General features: G+C 39.0%; 1 protein-coding gene across 2 annotated transcripts in view; it reads right to left on the reverse strand.

Moving 5' to 3' along the window:
• The window catches only part of LOC139724814 (sestrin-1-like), an 80,849-nt gene that overhangs the window by 14,522 nt on the left and 52,072 nt on the right, over nucleotides 1-14,255 (reverse strand). For both annotated transcript variants that reach the window (XM_071635937.1, XM_071635938.1), the window contains one exon: nucleotides 12,404-12,574. In XM_071635937.1, coding sequence (XP_071492038.1) covers nucleotides 12,404-12,574 — 171 coding nt within the window. The remainder of the gene's footprint in view (nucleotides 1-12,403; nucleotides 12,575-14,255) is intronic.

Genomic DNA, 14,255 nt, shown 5'->3' on the forward strand with positions numbered 1-14,255 from the left:
CAGCGCCAAAATAGTCTGCGGCTGGCACAGGCTACCTTTGGCCTGACCCATTCATAAACGCAAAATTTTACGACTTAGCTCAGGCCTGGTCCAAGCCAGGTGGGTTCCTGAAAGGAGGAGGCTCTGAAACCACGCCCCAATAGGTGGTTTCAGAGCCTGATCGGATTGGATCTCCTTTTTTGTACTCTGTCCATTTATACTGAGCTGAAAGGCTACTCAAGGCTGCTCAAGGAGGCTCCAGAACCCGCTCTTTACTTACTAAAGGGCTTTTCATATTTTTGCTTAGTCCCGTACTGACGGTGGGGCTAAGGGGGGCCTTAGCCCCACCGTTGGTACCGGACTTTCCATAGCCCACTTTCTGTTTACACTTGTTTTTGCCAAAGTGGGCTAGCCCCACCAATAATCCTGTACTATCTGGCCCTGCAAAATAGCAGGGTTAGCACCGCAATTGCGGTGCTAACCCCATAATTGCGGTGCCACGCAAGCGAGTATTAAACAGAATGAAAAAATAATCCGAGGCTAAGCGACGGAGACGAAGTCCGACCCCCACTGACCAATCAGAAACGAGGTAATCAAGTGCTGCTGGTGCGTGCGTGTACTCGTACAGTGCACAGCGTAATCATGGATATTCATGTGGTTTGGAAAGTACGCGACTAAGAAATACGAGTGTAAAAATGTCAGTTTTCTCCTTAGCCAGGACAAGAGCTTAGAGTATTAGTACGGGATTTATTGGCGAGTGTAAAAAGCTGAAAAAATTGGTACAGGACTAACGATAGTCCTGGGTCAGAGAAAGTACGGGGTTAAGAAACACAAGAGTAAATAGTGCTTCTGATGGGGTACTGTGGTAGCCGATTGCCATGTTTACTAACATGGAACATATTTGCAAATGCCTTGACTGACAGCCAATTATCCGTATCAAACATTTTCAGCATTGCATTTAAAAGTTAGATATTGCATCTTTTAGGTCAGGTATATAGAAGCAACTCTTCTTCTTCTTTTTTTTTTTCTTTTTAAACACCAGGACACCAACCCATCGGCTGGGGTCAGAGGTGTAGCCAACATTAGCAACAGCTGATGCTCCAGTGGAGGTGGTTGCCATGCCAACAGAATGAAACAACATGGATTTTCTGTCTTCTATCCCCTCAGATTGATGTGCCATTGCATTAGTCTGCATACATCCAGACCCTGACAAAGAAAACTTAGAGTGGAATTTTGGAAGGGAAAGACAAAAATGTGGTACTTCTAGAATAGGATCAGGCTTCTTTCTATTTAGTCCCCTAGATATGCCAATTACAAACTGATTTTAAGGCATATGTCATAACACCAATGAGCCAATGAAGAAACTAAAGAATTCTGAAGATTGTGCCTTACTAACACATTCTGTACCTGTGACAAGTTGAATTTGCACATAGTGTAGCTGCAAAGCTCAATGTACATTCTGTCGTTTTCGACAAATCATGCAAAGGCATGACGCAGGTCTGCTCTTGAAGCAAACTTCAGCTACAGAAAGAATCTTTCATTCATGTGTATTTTCCCATCTCCTGTAATTTGTGGCTCGTAAATCTAATATATTACTGCTAATTTCACAAGTGAAGCAGTGGGACCAATTTGCTCGGTCTCACGCGGAGCATACAGGTACTGGATATGACGCATACAACTGAAATTGACATTCACTGGAAACTCATTCAGTAAGTGCATTTCTTTTTCTCCCCATCCCCCCCCCCCCCCCCCCCCCCCAACACACACACAAACACAAACTTGGCTGAAGAAAGTACAGTAGAATCCCGCTACAACGAAGTCCTTGGGACCGGCAGTTTTCTTTCGTTATATCGAAATTTCGTTATAACCAAACAAATAAAAAATTAAAACAAAGAAAGGATAATCTTGCGGCCTGAATTTTTATTTTGTTGTAACCGGGATTTCATTACAACCGTGTTCGTTATAATGGGAGTGCACTGTAATCTCACACTGTTTCTTGATCTGACCTAGCATGACACACATGACTACCTTTTATTACAATATTTATTACACCTCCTCTACTCCCTAAGTGTTGCAGCTACTACACTCAGAAAATATCCACTTCACACATCATTCGTGCAAATAGAGTTAGAGATCTCACAAATAATATCTTACCTTGAAAAAGAAAGTCAACTACTTATTCACTTCTACCCTTGTCTAGACAAATATTGCAGTTAGCCATACAAAAAAAAAATACAATCAAGCAGATATTTGAGATAAGCAAACAAAAAGACTCATGAAATTAGTTCAGAGAGTCCTGGTGCTGAGACTACAACCTCTAGGGTCTCTGTTTAGATATCGCTTGGCAGGCACCTTGGACAGATTTATTTCAGGAGGGATAATATCCCAGATAGAGATCAGTCACTCAAAAGGTTCTGCCAAAGGACATGTATACAATGTACCATGTGATGGCTAAGGATGCCCTTTAAGTTTCAAGGAAGATGCCATTTGAAGCTCCTTGCTTGGAGTAACCCCTCTATACAAGCTTGCTTTTACGCAGGCCCATCATATTTTTCGCATCATGACCTCAGTTTAACTCACATGTATACAGACCTTGTGTATACCAAGACAAACTTTTGAACATTCCGGTGATGTTCTATTTTGAATTATGTTCTGTATAGATTTCGTATCAATTTACTTTATATTGTGATATATGTGAGAAATATGAAAATAAATTGAAATTGACAAAATTGAAAAAATACCGAATAATGTACATCATCTACAAACACCATCAAATTTGGACAAAATCAACATTTTCTCATCAAAATTTTTGGACTACTGGCTTTATTTCATACCATGCTGTGGATTCACTCTCTCTCTCTCTAATTCTGACTAATCATAACTACAAGACAAGGTAAACATTTTGTACGTAATTCTCTACGTGACATACATTTGCACCAAATCACGTCATAAATCGTGCTGCACTAAAGACCCCTAACAGATAACTGTCTGTCCAATTTTGCCATTACTCTTCTCTACACGTCCTCAACTGTCATTATCAATCATCTACACCTTATCACACATCATCCTAGCCCAACTAATTCACTGAACAAACTCACATGTACAGCAAATTCCCTTGCATTTTAGAGTCCTCATTACAACACAGAACTCACATCAGTTTCAGTAGAAAAAAAAAGAAAATATGACTTGTGATGAAATAATACATGAAGCATATTGCAAAATCAAGGAAACGAATGTGATGTAAAAAAAGAAAAAGAAATCCTCCACAAAACAAGCCTAAAAGTGAAGTCACATACACCATCAGTAGCGCGTGATCTTGGGATACAATGCCTCTCAATAGACGGTCATGATTTTCTATATTAATGCGCTATAAAGAATTATTGATTATAATTTCATTATTATTATCATTATTATTATTATCATCATTATTATTATTATTATTATAATCATTATCATTATCAATATCATTATCATTATCATTATCATTATTATTATTATTATTATCATCATCATCATCATCATCATCATCATTGTTATTATTAATTGAAGTTTTGAAGCTTCCTCGAAATGTATGTGTAAGAAAATGCTGCTTTTGTTTTAGGGTGTCTGTTCCAATGTCATCTGTCTTTTAAAAACATTCACCCTTGACAGAAGTCTGGAAGACGAGACCAAACATGTGTCTATTTCAGGATACTCATCTACACTTGTACCATCAGCATCCATTGGAATGGTAATTTTCGCATAACCATCACAATGTCGATTAACACAAACACACATTCTCATGCTCGTATCAACTTCGGACTTTGGGTACGACACCAGTCGAAAATAGCCCCGCACGAGTATCGACAAGCATTGCCTCGGTTTAAAGTTATACCCTAACCCCATCTCGCCCGACTTGACAAGCAGTGGAAAAAAACCACAGTGGAATTTTCCACCATGTACAGGGCAGCTGGATATTCTCAATCCAGAGATCAGCTTGCATCTGAAAAAGCTTTGCCCAGCAGACTAGTCTTCATGCTCGCAGACCCTCCTTTTTCAGATCGACGTACGACCGGGCCTGTGCAACACAAGCTACGCCGTTCCAAATTTCTTGAAACTGATGTTTCTCCAGAAGAGAGGTATTGAGTTTATTGTCGCGGATACAGTGCAATACAAGCGACATATCTATCATGAAAGTAAATAAAACAATGGATTACAATGTCTTTATAGAGTAGTTTGTATTGTATGCACCCATTTGCAAACCCCGGAGTTGTGCATGTGTTGTACACATATGAAATCAAATGAATGAATACAATGTAGTATGCAAGAATAGATATATGTCATCACTGATTTTAGCTGAAAAATAAAATGACTATACTATTCAAGGTAAATTCTATGTAATTATGAAGATGACCTATAGACTAAATTTCATGAATTTCAGATCATGCTCTTTCATGACCTTTATACTTCACACTGTCGCTCAGCAGTTTTACTTCCCAGAAGTTGCAAATGGGCTGCAGGAAAGACTACCTGGGAAAGATGTGCCTTGCCTCACTTAGCATATGCTGTAGCCTCATTGCAAAACTCAACATAAATTTTTTTATTATTCAAGCTGTACCACATCCTCAAGTTCATTTCTTTCGAAGCTTTCTATGCGGTACACAAAGGGTATATGATGCAGCTTGCCAAGAAGTGCCGAGTATACAGGAACACAGCAATTCAAAATGGTCTCATGTACATTCCAATACAAGAAATGAACTCTGCCCACCTGTTTATGCTTGTGTAATCTATTTAAATGGATGTTGAGTCTGCTGTTAATGTGGTTACTTTGAGAAAGAGACATTGACAAAGGAATAATAAGGGAGACGTAACAATATTTCAAAAAGAAAAAAAAATGGGGGGGGGGGGCAATTCTGGAAAATTCTAAGAAATAATATTATCCCTTCAGGACGACCCACAACGCTGTTTCTTTTGTTAATGGCAAATTGTGTAGCACCACCATGACAAGGACATATCCAGTTCTTTTTCACATTTCGAAAAACTGTATACAAGTCTCCACAAATAAGACTAGCACTGCAGAGGTCTGCTCATCAATATTCAACAATATGTAATCTTGATTAGCATGATGTTTGTTCTAAAAAGCTTTGAACAGTCTTGTGGGGGGGGGGGGGGGGGGGGGGAGTTTGACAAGTCCAAAGCTGGACTGAGGTGTAAGGATTAGCCGTTACGCAAATGTTTTTAACCACAGGTTGTTGAGGAGTAGGGACCTACACTGTACATACAAAATAATAGAACTGAACCCACTGGGGCAACACACCTTGTTTGACTAAAAGTGGGCAGATCACGAAGGGGCCACCTCCATAGATATTGGCATCTATTGTACTGATATGCATCATCATCTACAAGACACAAAAAAATATGAGTCCACACTGCGGAACACTTGTGTGAATGTGTGTGCATGTGTGTGTGTGTGTGTGTGTGTATGTGTAGGGTTTTTTTTGTGTGAATAATTGACACATTTATGGATATCAGGATTGACGAATTAGGCAGGACTCTCCTTGCAATTCAGAACCGACTGCAGCACTTCATTCAATTTTGTGGTCAGCTATCAAGTCAAGCTGATACCCATCGCACGATCCCACTACGGCCCATTTGAGAAAGGGTGCCTCCATCAAGACTACATCACCCATGCATACGGAAGAATACAACTTTATATTGCATTAATACAGCCTCAGTCCATACATTGTATTCAATCCGCTGAAATCATTTGCTTATTGTACCCACATACTTGTGAATAATATGATCTCATGTAGTACTGAGATTAATCGTACACTATCTGTATTGGTTGACTAACAAAAATTAGCGGGGGGGGGGGGGGGGGCAACACTGTTCTTAAAGTCAAAGTCATAAAGCAATGAATTGTGCACTACCATAATGTAAGGGCTTACAGAGGTTATTTGTTTCAGATAATGTATGGACTTTATGCATGAACATTTCATCTGTATCATACAATTATAATTGTATGCCATGTAATAAAAAAAAAATGCACAGACAATAGCCCAAATAGATTGGAGCTACATCCCTTGTAAAAGTAGATGCTATCAAGAACAATTTACACGATATGTGGTGTAAACCACTATACACGAGCGCACCAATGAAAATCCACTTGGACAGATCCCCCAATATTGGGGCAGCTGGTTGTTCGCTGCATTCCCAATGAACGCACTCGTCAACCTTTTGGGAGCATCTTGTGTGATATGAAAAGCCATCTTACATACATTTTGAACCCACAATGCAGAGAAGGGCCTTTGGTCACATATCCACAATGCATATCTACCACCACTGTCATTCTACAATGTGTAGTCTGAAGTTGCACACAGCAAAATACATTTTGCACGGATATATTGTCCATTTCTCTTCTGTGTTATATTTTGTCTTTTTTTCTTGTGGTATTTCAACCCATCAAATTGCAATCCAATTCAGAAAATGTTCCCCCATTTTGTTCCATTTTATTTTTCTTCCATTTCTTTTTTCATTTTATTTTCCTGTCTCTATACCTCACACAGCAATGCGATGTCTGAACTGACGGTAATTAATTCTAATTGCTTACTCGTATAATAGAGCTACTTTATAGCCTGCATTATGTCACTTCCAAGGTGAAGTCAATTCAAGCAAAGTTAATCACTGCAGAGTTGCATTCTTGGCACATTATACTCCCGCCTCTTTACCTCTCATTTGATAAATGCTGCAATAATGTGGACTGCCACGCCTCTGTCGTCATTTATTACCTTTTGTCTGGCAAACATTTTCCCTATCCAAAGTTGGATCCATTTGACAATTAGAATTGTCATTGCCTTCATCACAACTTGGTCACGAATACAACAGAGCTGCTCTTTGCTTTCCAACTTTACTAGATAAACAAACAATAAAACTTCCATAGATATATCTCCTCTTTTGGGTTACAGTTGTCATTTCTCCGTGTGGATCAGGTGACTGTTGTTTGATCAGGATCCATAGTGCAGGTCGCTAATGTCACTCAGACCTCATCAATCACTCCACATAATCCATTTGCAAATGAAATAAAAACCCAGCATTTGTGCTTCAAAATACTTCTAAAATGTGAGTTAGGGCTGGAAACAACTACTGTAAAAATCTGAATCCATATAATTGATGTTATTAAAAGTGTTATGAAATACACAAAATGTGAACAATAGTCATGATAAAAATATTTCCAGACTAAACCGTCTACAGTTACAGTTTATTGAGAAAGCACTTATATTTTAGGCTTTATTGCGAAAATTTTATATGGTAGGATGTTTTGTGATACAACAGACCTACACATAGCATATATCATGCATCAAATGTGATATCTTGAACATTTTTGAAATCACTGCTCCCAAAGGTAAACAGGACCTTTAACCATTTGTGACAAACTGCACAACAGTTTTGATTTCATTTTTTATGATACATTGATCACCAAGCCACAGAAGTCAGCATTGTCCGTAGATACATTGTCATTACAGTAAAAGTTGTGTGAAGGAAAAAACAAGACAGAACAAAACATGGCTTATGGCAGTAAACATCATGTAGAAGTATAAACATCACAGATGACCCCTTTGTCATGTGGGGGGGGGGGGGGAGCTTTTATAGATGAACACTCATAAGCCCAACTCTGATGAAAACAAAATGGTCATATTTTGACATACAATGTACATAAATCTTGGCACCATTGTCTACCTCTAATGAACTTATACACAGGAAATGTAAAGAAACTGTCAATTCCCCTCTTCATACAGGTAAGGCCTAACGGGGATTTTTTTTTTTCCCCATCTGTAACAGCTCACCTCTGCTTAACTTGTTAACATACTATAAATGATCTGGAATTTGATCCCATTCACCCATCAATCATAAAACAAAACAATGGTAATCTTATCTATGAAATTATACGTCAATATTCTACATGTCAGTGTCACCCACCACACTGTCTTCAAGTTTGTTTTGCTGCAAGATGATATACCACAATGACAGATTGATGGGCAATTTGCAAATTTAAAAATACGGATCATTTGTAGACAAGATTGTTTTCATAAATATAAGTGAATATCTGCATATGTGCATTCATGAATATCTCCGATGTTAATGTGCCTATGGGTCATACTGTCCTTTAGTGTGTATGAAGCATATTATGGATTGGGTAATGTTCTACAGAATGTGACTCAACGGAATATAAAGTAATGAAATGGAATGTCTGTTGTGGTTTTCATTCTTGTCTGTAAGTGATTCTCATTTTTAAACCTTCAAATTGCCCATCAATCAGTCACTGTCATTTTACTTTAAAGGGTGTGTACAGTTCTGGTCGAAGTAAAGATCTAGCTTTTAACGTTTTGCGAGATATTCAGAAACCACTCTATGAGATGTCAAAGAGCATGCAGTTCTATGGGGTATCAAAAGTTTATTCGATGAAAATCGGTTTTGAAATGGCTGAGATATCCAAAAACAAGGTGAAACAAAGAGATACTAATAAAGTTGTGGCATGTCGCCTTTTATTATTAGCACTTTTTGGGATATCTCAGCCATTTGAAAACCAATTTTCACCAAATAAACGTTGAATCCTTCTTAAAATTACATGCTCTTTCATATTTCATAAGAGGCTTTTCATTATCTCACTTAGGAATGTTCAAAACAAGAATCCCTACCTCAACCAGTATTGTACAGTCCCTTTAATAAAGACTGCATATTCAGTACGAATCTGTGAATAAAATCAGATGCCATTTATCAGTTTGCTAGCATGTTGAAATGAAAGGATGATTCTAGTCCTAATGCTCAACAGCCATCATTCTTTTGCATTTGCTTTTCTATATTCCATTTCTACAATATTGTCAAAGTTCATCTTTCCTTTTGTGAATCGTTGGTAGGTCAGAAAAGCCGAAAGCAAACTTTTCTACAGTGATCAAAAGAGAAGGCGTAATTCACTACATGTGCATTGTTTGATTCTAACATTTCCTTTTACCAATGGGCAAAGTGCCTACGTGCACAACGGCACACTTCCTCCATATACCAACCATTATTCCAAATGAGAACAGTATAATGACAGCTGAGGCTACACGTACAAAATAAATACCAGGTTCAAATTCCGGTATACAGTGGACGGGTGACGTTCGTGAACCATTGTCCACTGGACATTTAGACACATTTACACATGTGTATATCCAAGGTTGACGTCAAAGTTTCACAATAGGTCTACCACCAGTGACAATGCCTGTCACATTGCATAGATAAACACCTACTCCATCACAAAAGACCAATAATGTATACACCATTCCCATAATGGCGAGTATAATTTTTTGTGAATCGGGACTTCCCAACAATTTCACGAGTAGTTAAATTCACAACTGTGGAGTACAGTACTGAACGGAGAAATGTTGTCACATTCACGTCAGGATCGGAGTTAATAATTTTGCATGTTTTTAAATTCACGAATGGCACCCAACTTGCAAAATTCGCAAAAATTAAAATCTCACTAAAATATATGGTGCATACAGTAATTACTACTACTTACACTGATTTCTGAAAATACTGCGGATTTAGCAGCTTCATCATTATGAGAGAATTTGTCCAAAAGAGTGATCTTTTTGAACTGGCACAATAAAATGAAGAAAACATTTCAATGTATTCCTACAAACTTGACAAACACTACGGAAAGCAGTCACTATCACATGACAAAATGGTTTCTTTGAGGGATCATCAAAACTCCAAGATTGATGGGCAAACTAACCTTTACTTTGTCAATTTTCTTTATATTTATCTATTACTTCAATAAATCTCTCAATGATAACTCCCTTTCATTCCACAAACATCATTTAACACAACTTTCTGTTCTGTACAGGTTATTCTCCTTTCAAGGCACTGAATTACCTCTTCACCCAACCCCACCACCATTATTCTTACATTTATATTTTTGGTTTCATTTTGGCAGTGTGTTTGAAGGAGAAGCACGCAAAGAATCTAAGAAATATATAGACAGTTCTTTCTTGCCAGTAGGTAACTCAAACAAGAGTTCGCTACAATCTCAAGTCCTCTCGGAGAAGCAAACATATGACTGACAGGGTGATAGCACTGTCATTTCAACCTACGACATTCATCGCTCAAGACATTATCTACGCAAACATGACCTCCCGTCCTGAAAGACAATACAAATGGGTCGCGCTATCGCAATTATCTGCTATGAAAAATGGGTCACACTATCGCCCATCAGCTCAAATCTGGTATCTTTTAACACAATGATCCCACAGAAGTAGTACATAGGTACAAGAGTCGCATAATGGGGAGAGCCAGGTTTATCTGATTAGCACAGCAAACCCTCTCATCGATATGAACGTGAGAACACAAATTTGATTTGGGAGATATGTTTTGTCCTCCTGGCTCTCCCCCCATCGAATCACTGTTGATCCCATCTACTGAAATTGCCATCAAGACCTGTAGTCATAAGAACTCTGTATTGCTTTCCTTCATTTTTTCCATTGCTCCCCCCCCCCCCCCATCTTTCTCTTTGGAGATCTTTGGAGCAGAAGATCTGTTTACGAATGGTGAGATAGGGTCATCTATGGTAGCTCTTGCTTTTACAGTTGAACAGACCTCCCAGCAGTCGCACTCGCACACACAGACAGACACACAAACACATACACACATGAACACACAAACATACATGCACGTGTCTCCAAGTTTATCACCACACGCTGAAAGGGTTGCTCATGTTGTGACAGCCAGCCTTGGTTAGTAATCCACTAATAGCTGACGGAGAACTTTAAATGTTATTACGGAGGAGTGAAAACAGTCTTAATCTCCTCCGGTATCGATCGCCTCTCTCAGCCAGAGCTCAATGCCCAGAAGAACTCTGGTCTGGTCGGGAGAGATGCAAGGCTGAAGAGAGGCTATTAATCGCGCTGCACAAATTCTTGAGGGCAATGTCTTCCATGCGAAATAACTCCTGCTTGAGATGGCACGGGGGGGGGGGGGGGGGGGGGGGGGGGCCTGGTTGTGGGTGAAGAACCTCTACTGCTTTTTTCCGTGCGTAAAACACCTGCAAGAATCTCTGCCCTTGTGATGTTTTCCAGAATGCTGCATCCAAGATTAGCTCGATACACTACTAAAAGGCCCGGTAACACGGGGGAACTATGTATTGCAAAGGTTGGCCAAACTTGTATAGATTCAAGAATCCCTGTGACAAATTGAGTGGAACTTTACACGCCGCACACAGCAGCCGAAAAGTCTCCACTGGAGTCAAACGTTACCAATGAGTGTATGCTTCAGTACACATATTCGCTGACAGGCAATTCCATTCTAGTAGGCCTGCGCTAGTCCCACTTTTTGAATGTACCACACCCTGGTGGGCAGCAAACATATTTAATCATTCCACTCTTCGTTAACAATCAATGCAGTCTCCAAAATAATCCATTTTTATATGGGTTTTCTCCAATCTATTTGGAAAGTTTTAAATGTGTTTGTTTGTCTGTTTGCTAGCACTTTTCAAATGCATACTGCTTTGCTCAGTTGTAGTAAAATGTAGATCTCTATTTCGTTGTTCACATAGTCATTTCGGATTTTGGACTTCGGGATTATACGACACAGAAAGTCCAATCTATCTGTCCCATTCCTCCGTTCTGGTTGAATATTTCATCACTCTGGAATACAGCATTATGAATACATCTGTCCACCTTCTGAGCTACAAAAACACTACTACAGTGGGGAGAAGGGGGTCCACATATTGGACAGAAAAGGATGAGCTTGATATTGAATTTACCCTGATATAACTTTCGTGATTATTAGTGATATATTGACAATAAACTTTTTTTTTAAAAACCCTAATGCTTTAGTCATCAGGGTAATGCTAAATGTCTCTATACAAGGATGCATGACCCATTGCCACCATGTTGTTGCCTTTTCCAAAAATAGGTGGATGAAAACTGGATAGGGCTGAGAGGGGTATACCTGGAAATTAGTCTGATGTTCAAGCTTGACTACAAGGAAAGCACACTGGGCAGAATTCAAGGTATTCAAGTCTGATTTATGACACTGTATAGGCCATATATTTAGAGAGTCTGAATTTTTGCGAAGTGGGACTTCCCAACAATTTTGTGAGTGGTTAAATTCGCGATCATGTTGTACTGAACCAAACAGAGAAATGTATACGTGTACGTCACATTCATATCAGGATCAGAGTCAATATTTTTGCGTGTATTTAATTTGGCAAATAGTACCTGACTTGCGAAATTCGCAAAAAGAAAAACCTCGCGAAATATTCGGCATATGCAGTAACAATAAGAAGAAATACAGCACTTCTTTTGTGCTGTCGATCTAGTGACCTATCCTAGAATGAGGCGAGGGAGAGACATATTGGGCGAATTACATACAACTCTGTAAGGTGGAAAGGACGAGGTATACTCACAAGTATGGCAATGTAGTGTCTGTAGTCGTAGGGGAGGGGCCCGTTGCCCCGCAGCATGAAGTCTTGCGTCCGGCAGAACGCGGCAAGGTAGCGGGGATGCAACCCCATGACTGCCGTCAGGTGGTCGAGTCTCTGGCTCTGTACAAAGACGTCGGTAAAGATCTCTCGCACCTGCAGACAAACGAAAAACATGAACTGTCGTATTAAAGCTCCGACTAACATACACGGTAAGAACAGACACATTTGTGGCATGAAACATTCTTGTATTGGAGCCGACAGCCTTCTACGTGGCATGAAACTTTTGTGAATTGGAGCCTAAGGCCTTTTTTTGCAACATAAAACTTTCAGGAACTGGAGTGGACAGCCTTTTCCGCGGCTTGAAACTTTCGCGAACCAGAACTGACATTCGAAACATAGTATGGACAAAAACTTTGTGCAAGCATTTCACTTTCCTGAATCTTGGCTCCTTGCAAAAGTTGCAAAACTTTCATGAACGTGAAAATGTCTGGCTTTACGGTAGTCACATCTCCCGAGTTCTGCCCTCTTGAATGATGAAGGGGAGAGAACTCTTGTAGATAATGCAGGTACAACATTGCAGAAGTGGCAGCATTCATTCTGTCTACTTCTACTCAATGTATACAAAATGTCCCTCGCTTATACTCTAAAGGAGATTCCATGAGAGCCATGATATTCTGGCATGGAAATGGTACATCTTACAGAAAAGAATTGATAATCACTGCTATTTTACTGCTTTTTGATTACCAAACACATGTGCTTATTCCCCTCCCCCCCCCCCCAAAAAAAAAAGAAAAAAAAGAAAAGAGAAAAATCAATATCAAAATGCAAACATAATTTTTCGATCGATTGAATGATATTTACTTAATGAAATTAGAAACAGATCAAGTAGGGACCAAGCTAGCCTCTTGAGATAACTTTATCTTTCCCCCATTGTCTCATGGAATTGTTAATAAACACAAGATAATTATGTAGATACATCTAGTTATGAAAACATACAAATTATCAATGTCCATAGTCCAGAAGCAGCAGTTATACAATTTTCCTTATATATAATCTTTAAAAACCACCTGTTGTGCAACATACTGAAGATGCAGGGCAAGTCTCGTTTTGAATCTTCCAAAACCTCTCAAATTCAATATAAGATTACAATGACAATCAATATCCATGGAGACAGGCCAACAAAAACAGACAATTTCATGAATTTGAATAAAAACAGACAAGTTGTAACAAAATTTTCTGGGAATGGGAATTTGAAAGAGTATGAAGTTTGTGCCATTGAAAGGATACTGAAATGTCAGAAACATGGTGTAGCATCCACAGTGTGACATTTCAGAATCTTGTATGATCACCATCATATAGGCAAGGCTTTTAACGTAAATGCAACAATTCAGAAGACACCTAATGCATGCAAATAAATTGCAAGCTTTAAGAAAATGTTCACTTGATTTTGCACCAAGATTTCTCGCCCGACATGATGTCAAAAGCCAAATCCTGACAGTAGAAAATAAAAGCACATGCACAAGAAGTAGATATGATTCTGCTATGAAAAGTAAAGAAAACCAACACCATATACTGGCAATGCATGGTGTCATTAAACAAATATGACTATTTTGTGTCATTGCACACTGCTCATTTCAAACTGATGAAATTTTTCTGTCGAGTTGTTTTCATTGCAACTGATTGACAAGTTGCCCTACATTGACCTAATTACGTCGATGTACAAATAGGGCAACTTGTCAATCATTGCTCATTTGTTGTCGTTATTCTTAGTCGCCACTCCTACCAAGTTTTGCACACGGAATGACTCGTTGCAAATATCCCAGTTCACAGCATT

The sequence above is a fragment of the Diadema antillarum genome, unplaced genomic scaffold, assembly GCF_040938485.1.
Source record: "Diadema antillarum isolate AM-2024a unplaced genomic scaffold, OU_Dant_1.0 scf00000231, whole genome shotgun sequence".
NCBI lineage: Eukaryota > Metazoa > Echinodermata > Echinoidea > Diadematoida > Diadematidae > Diadema > Diadema antillarum.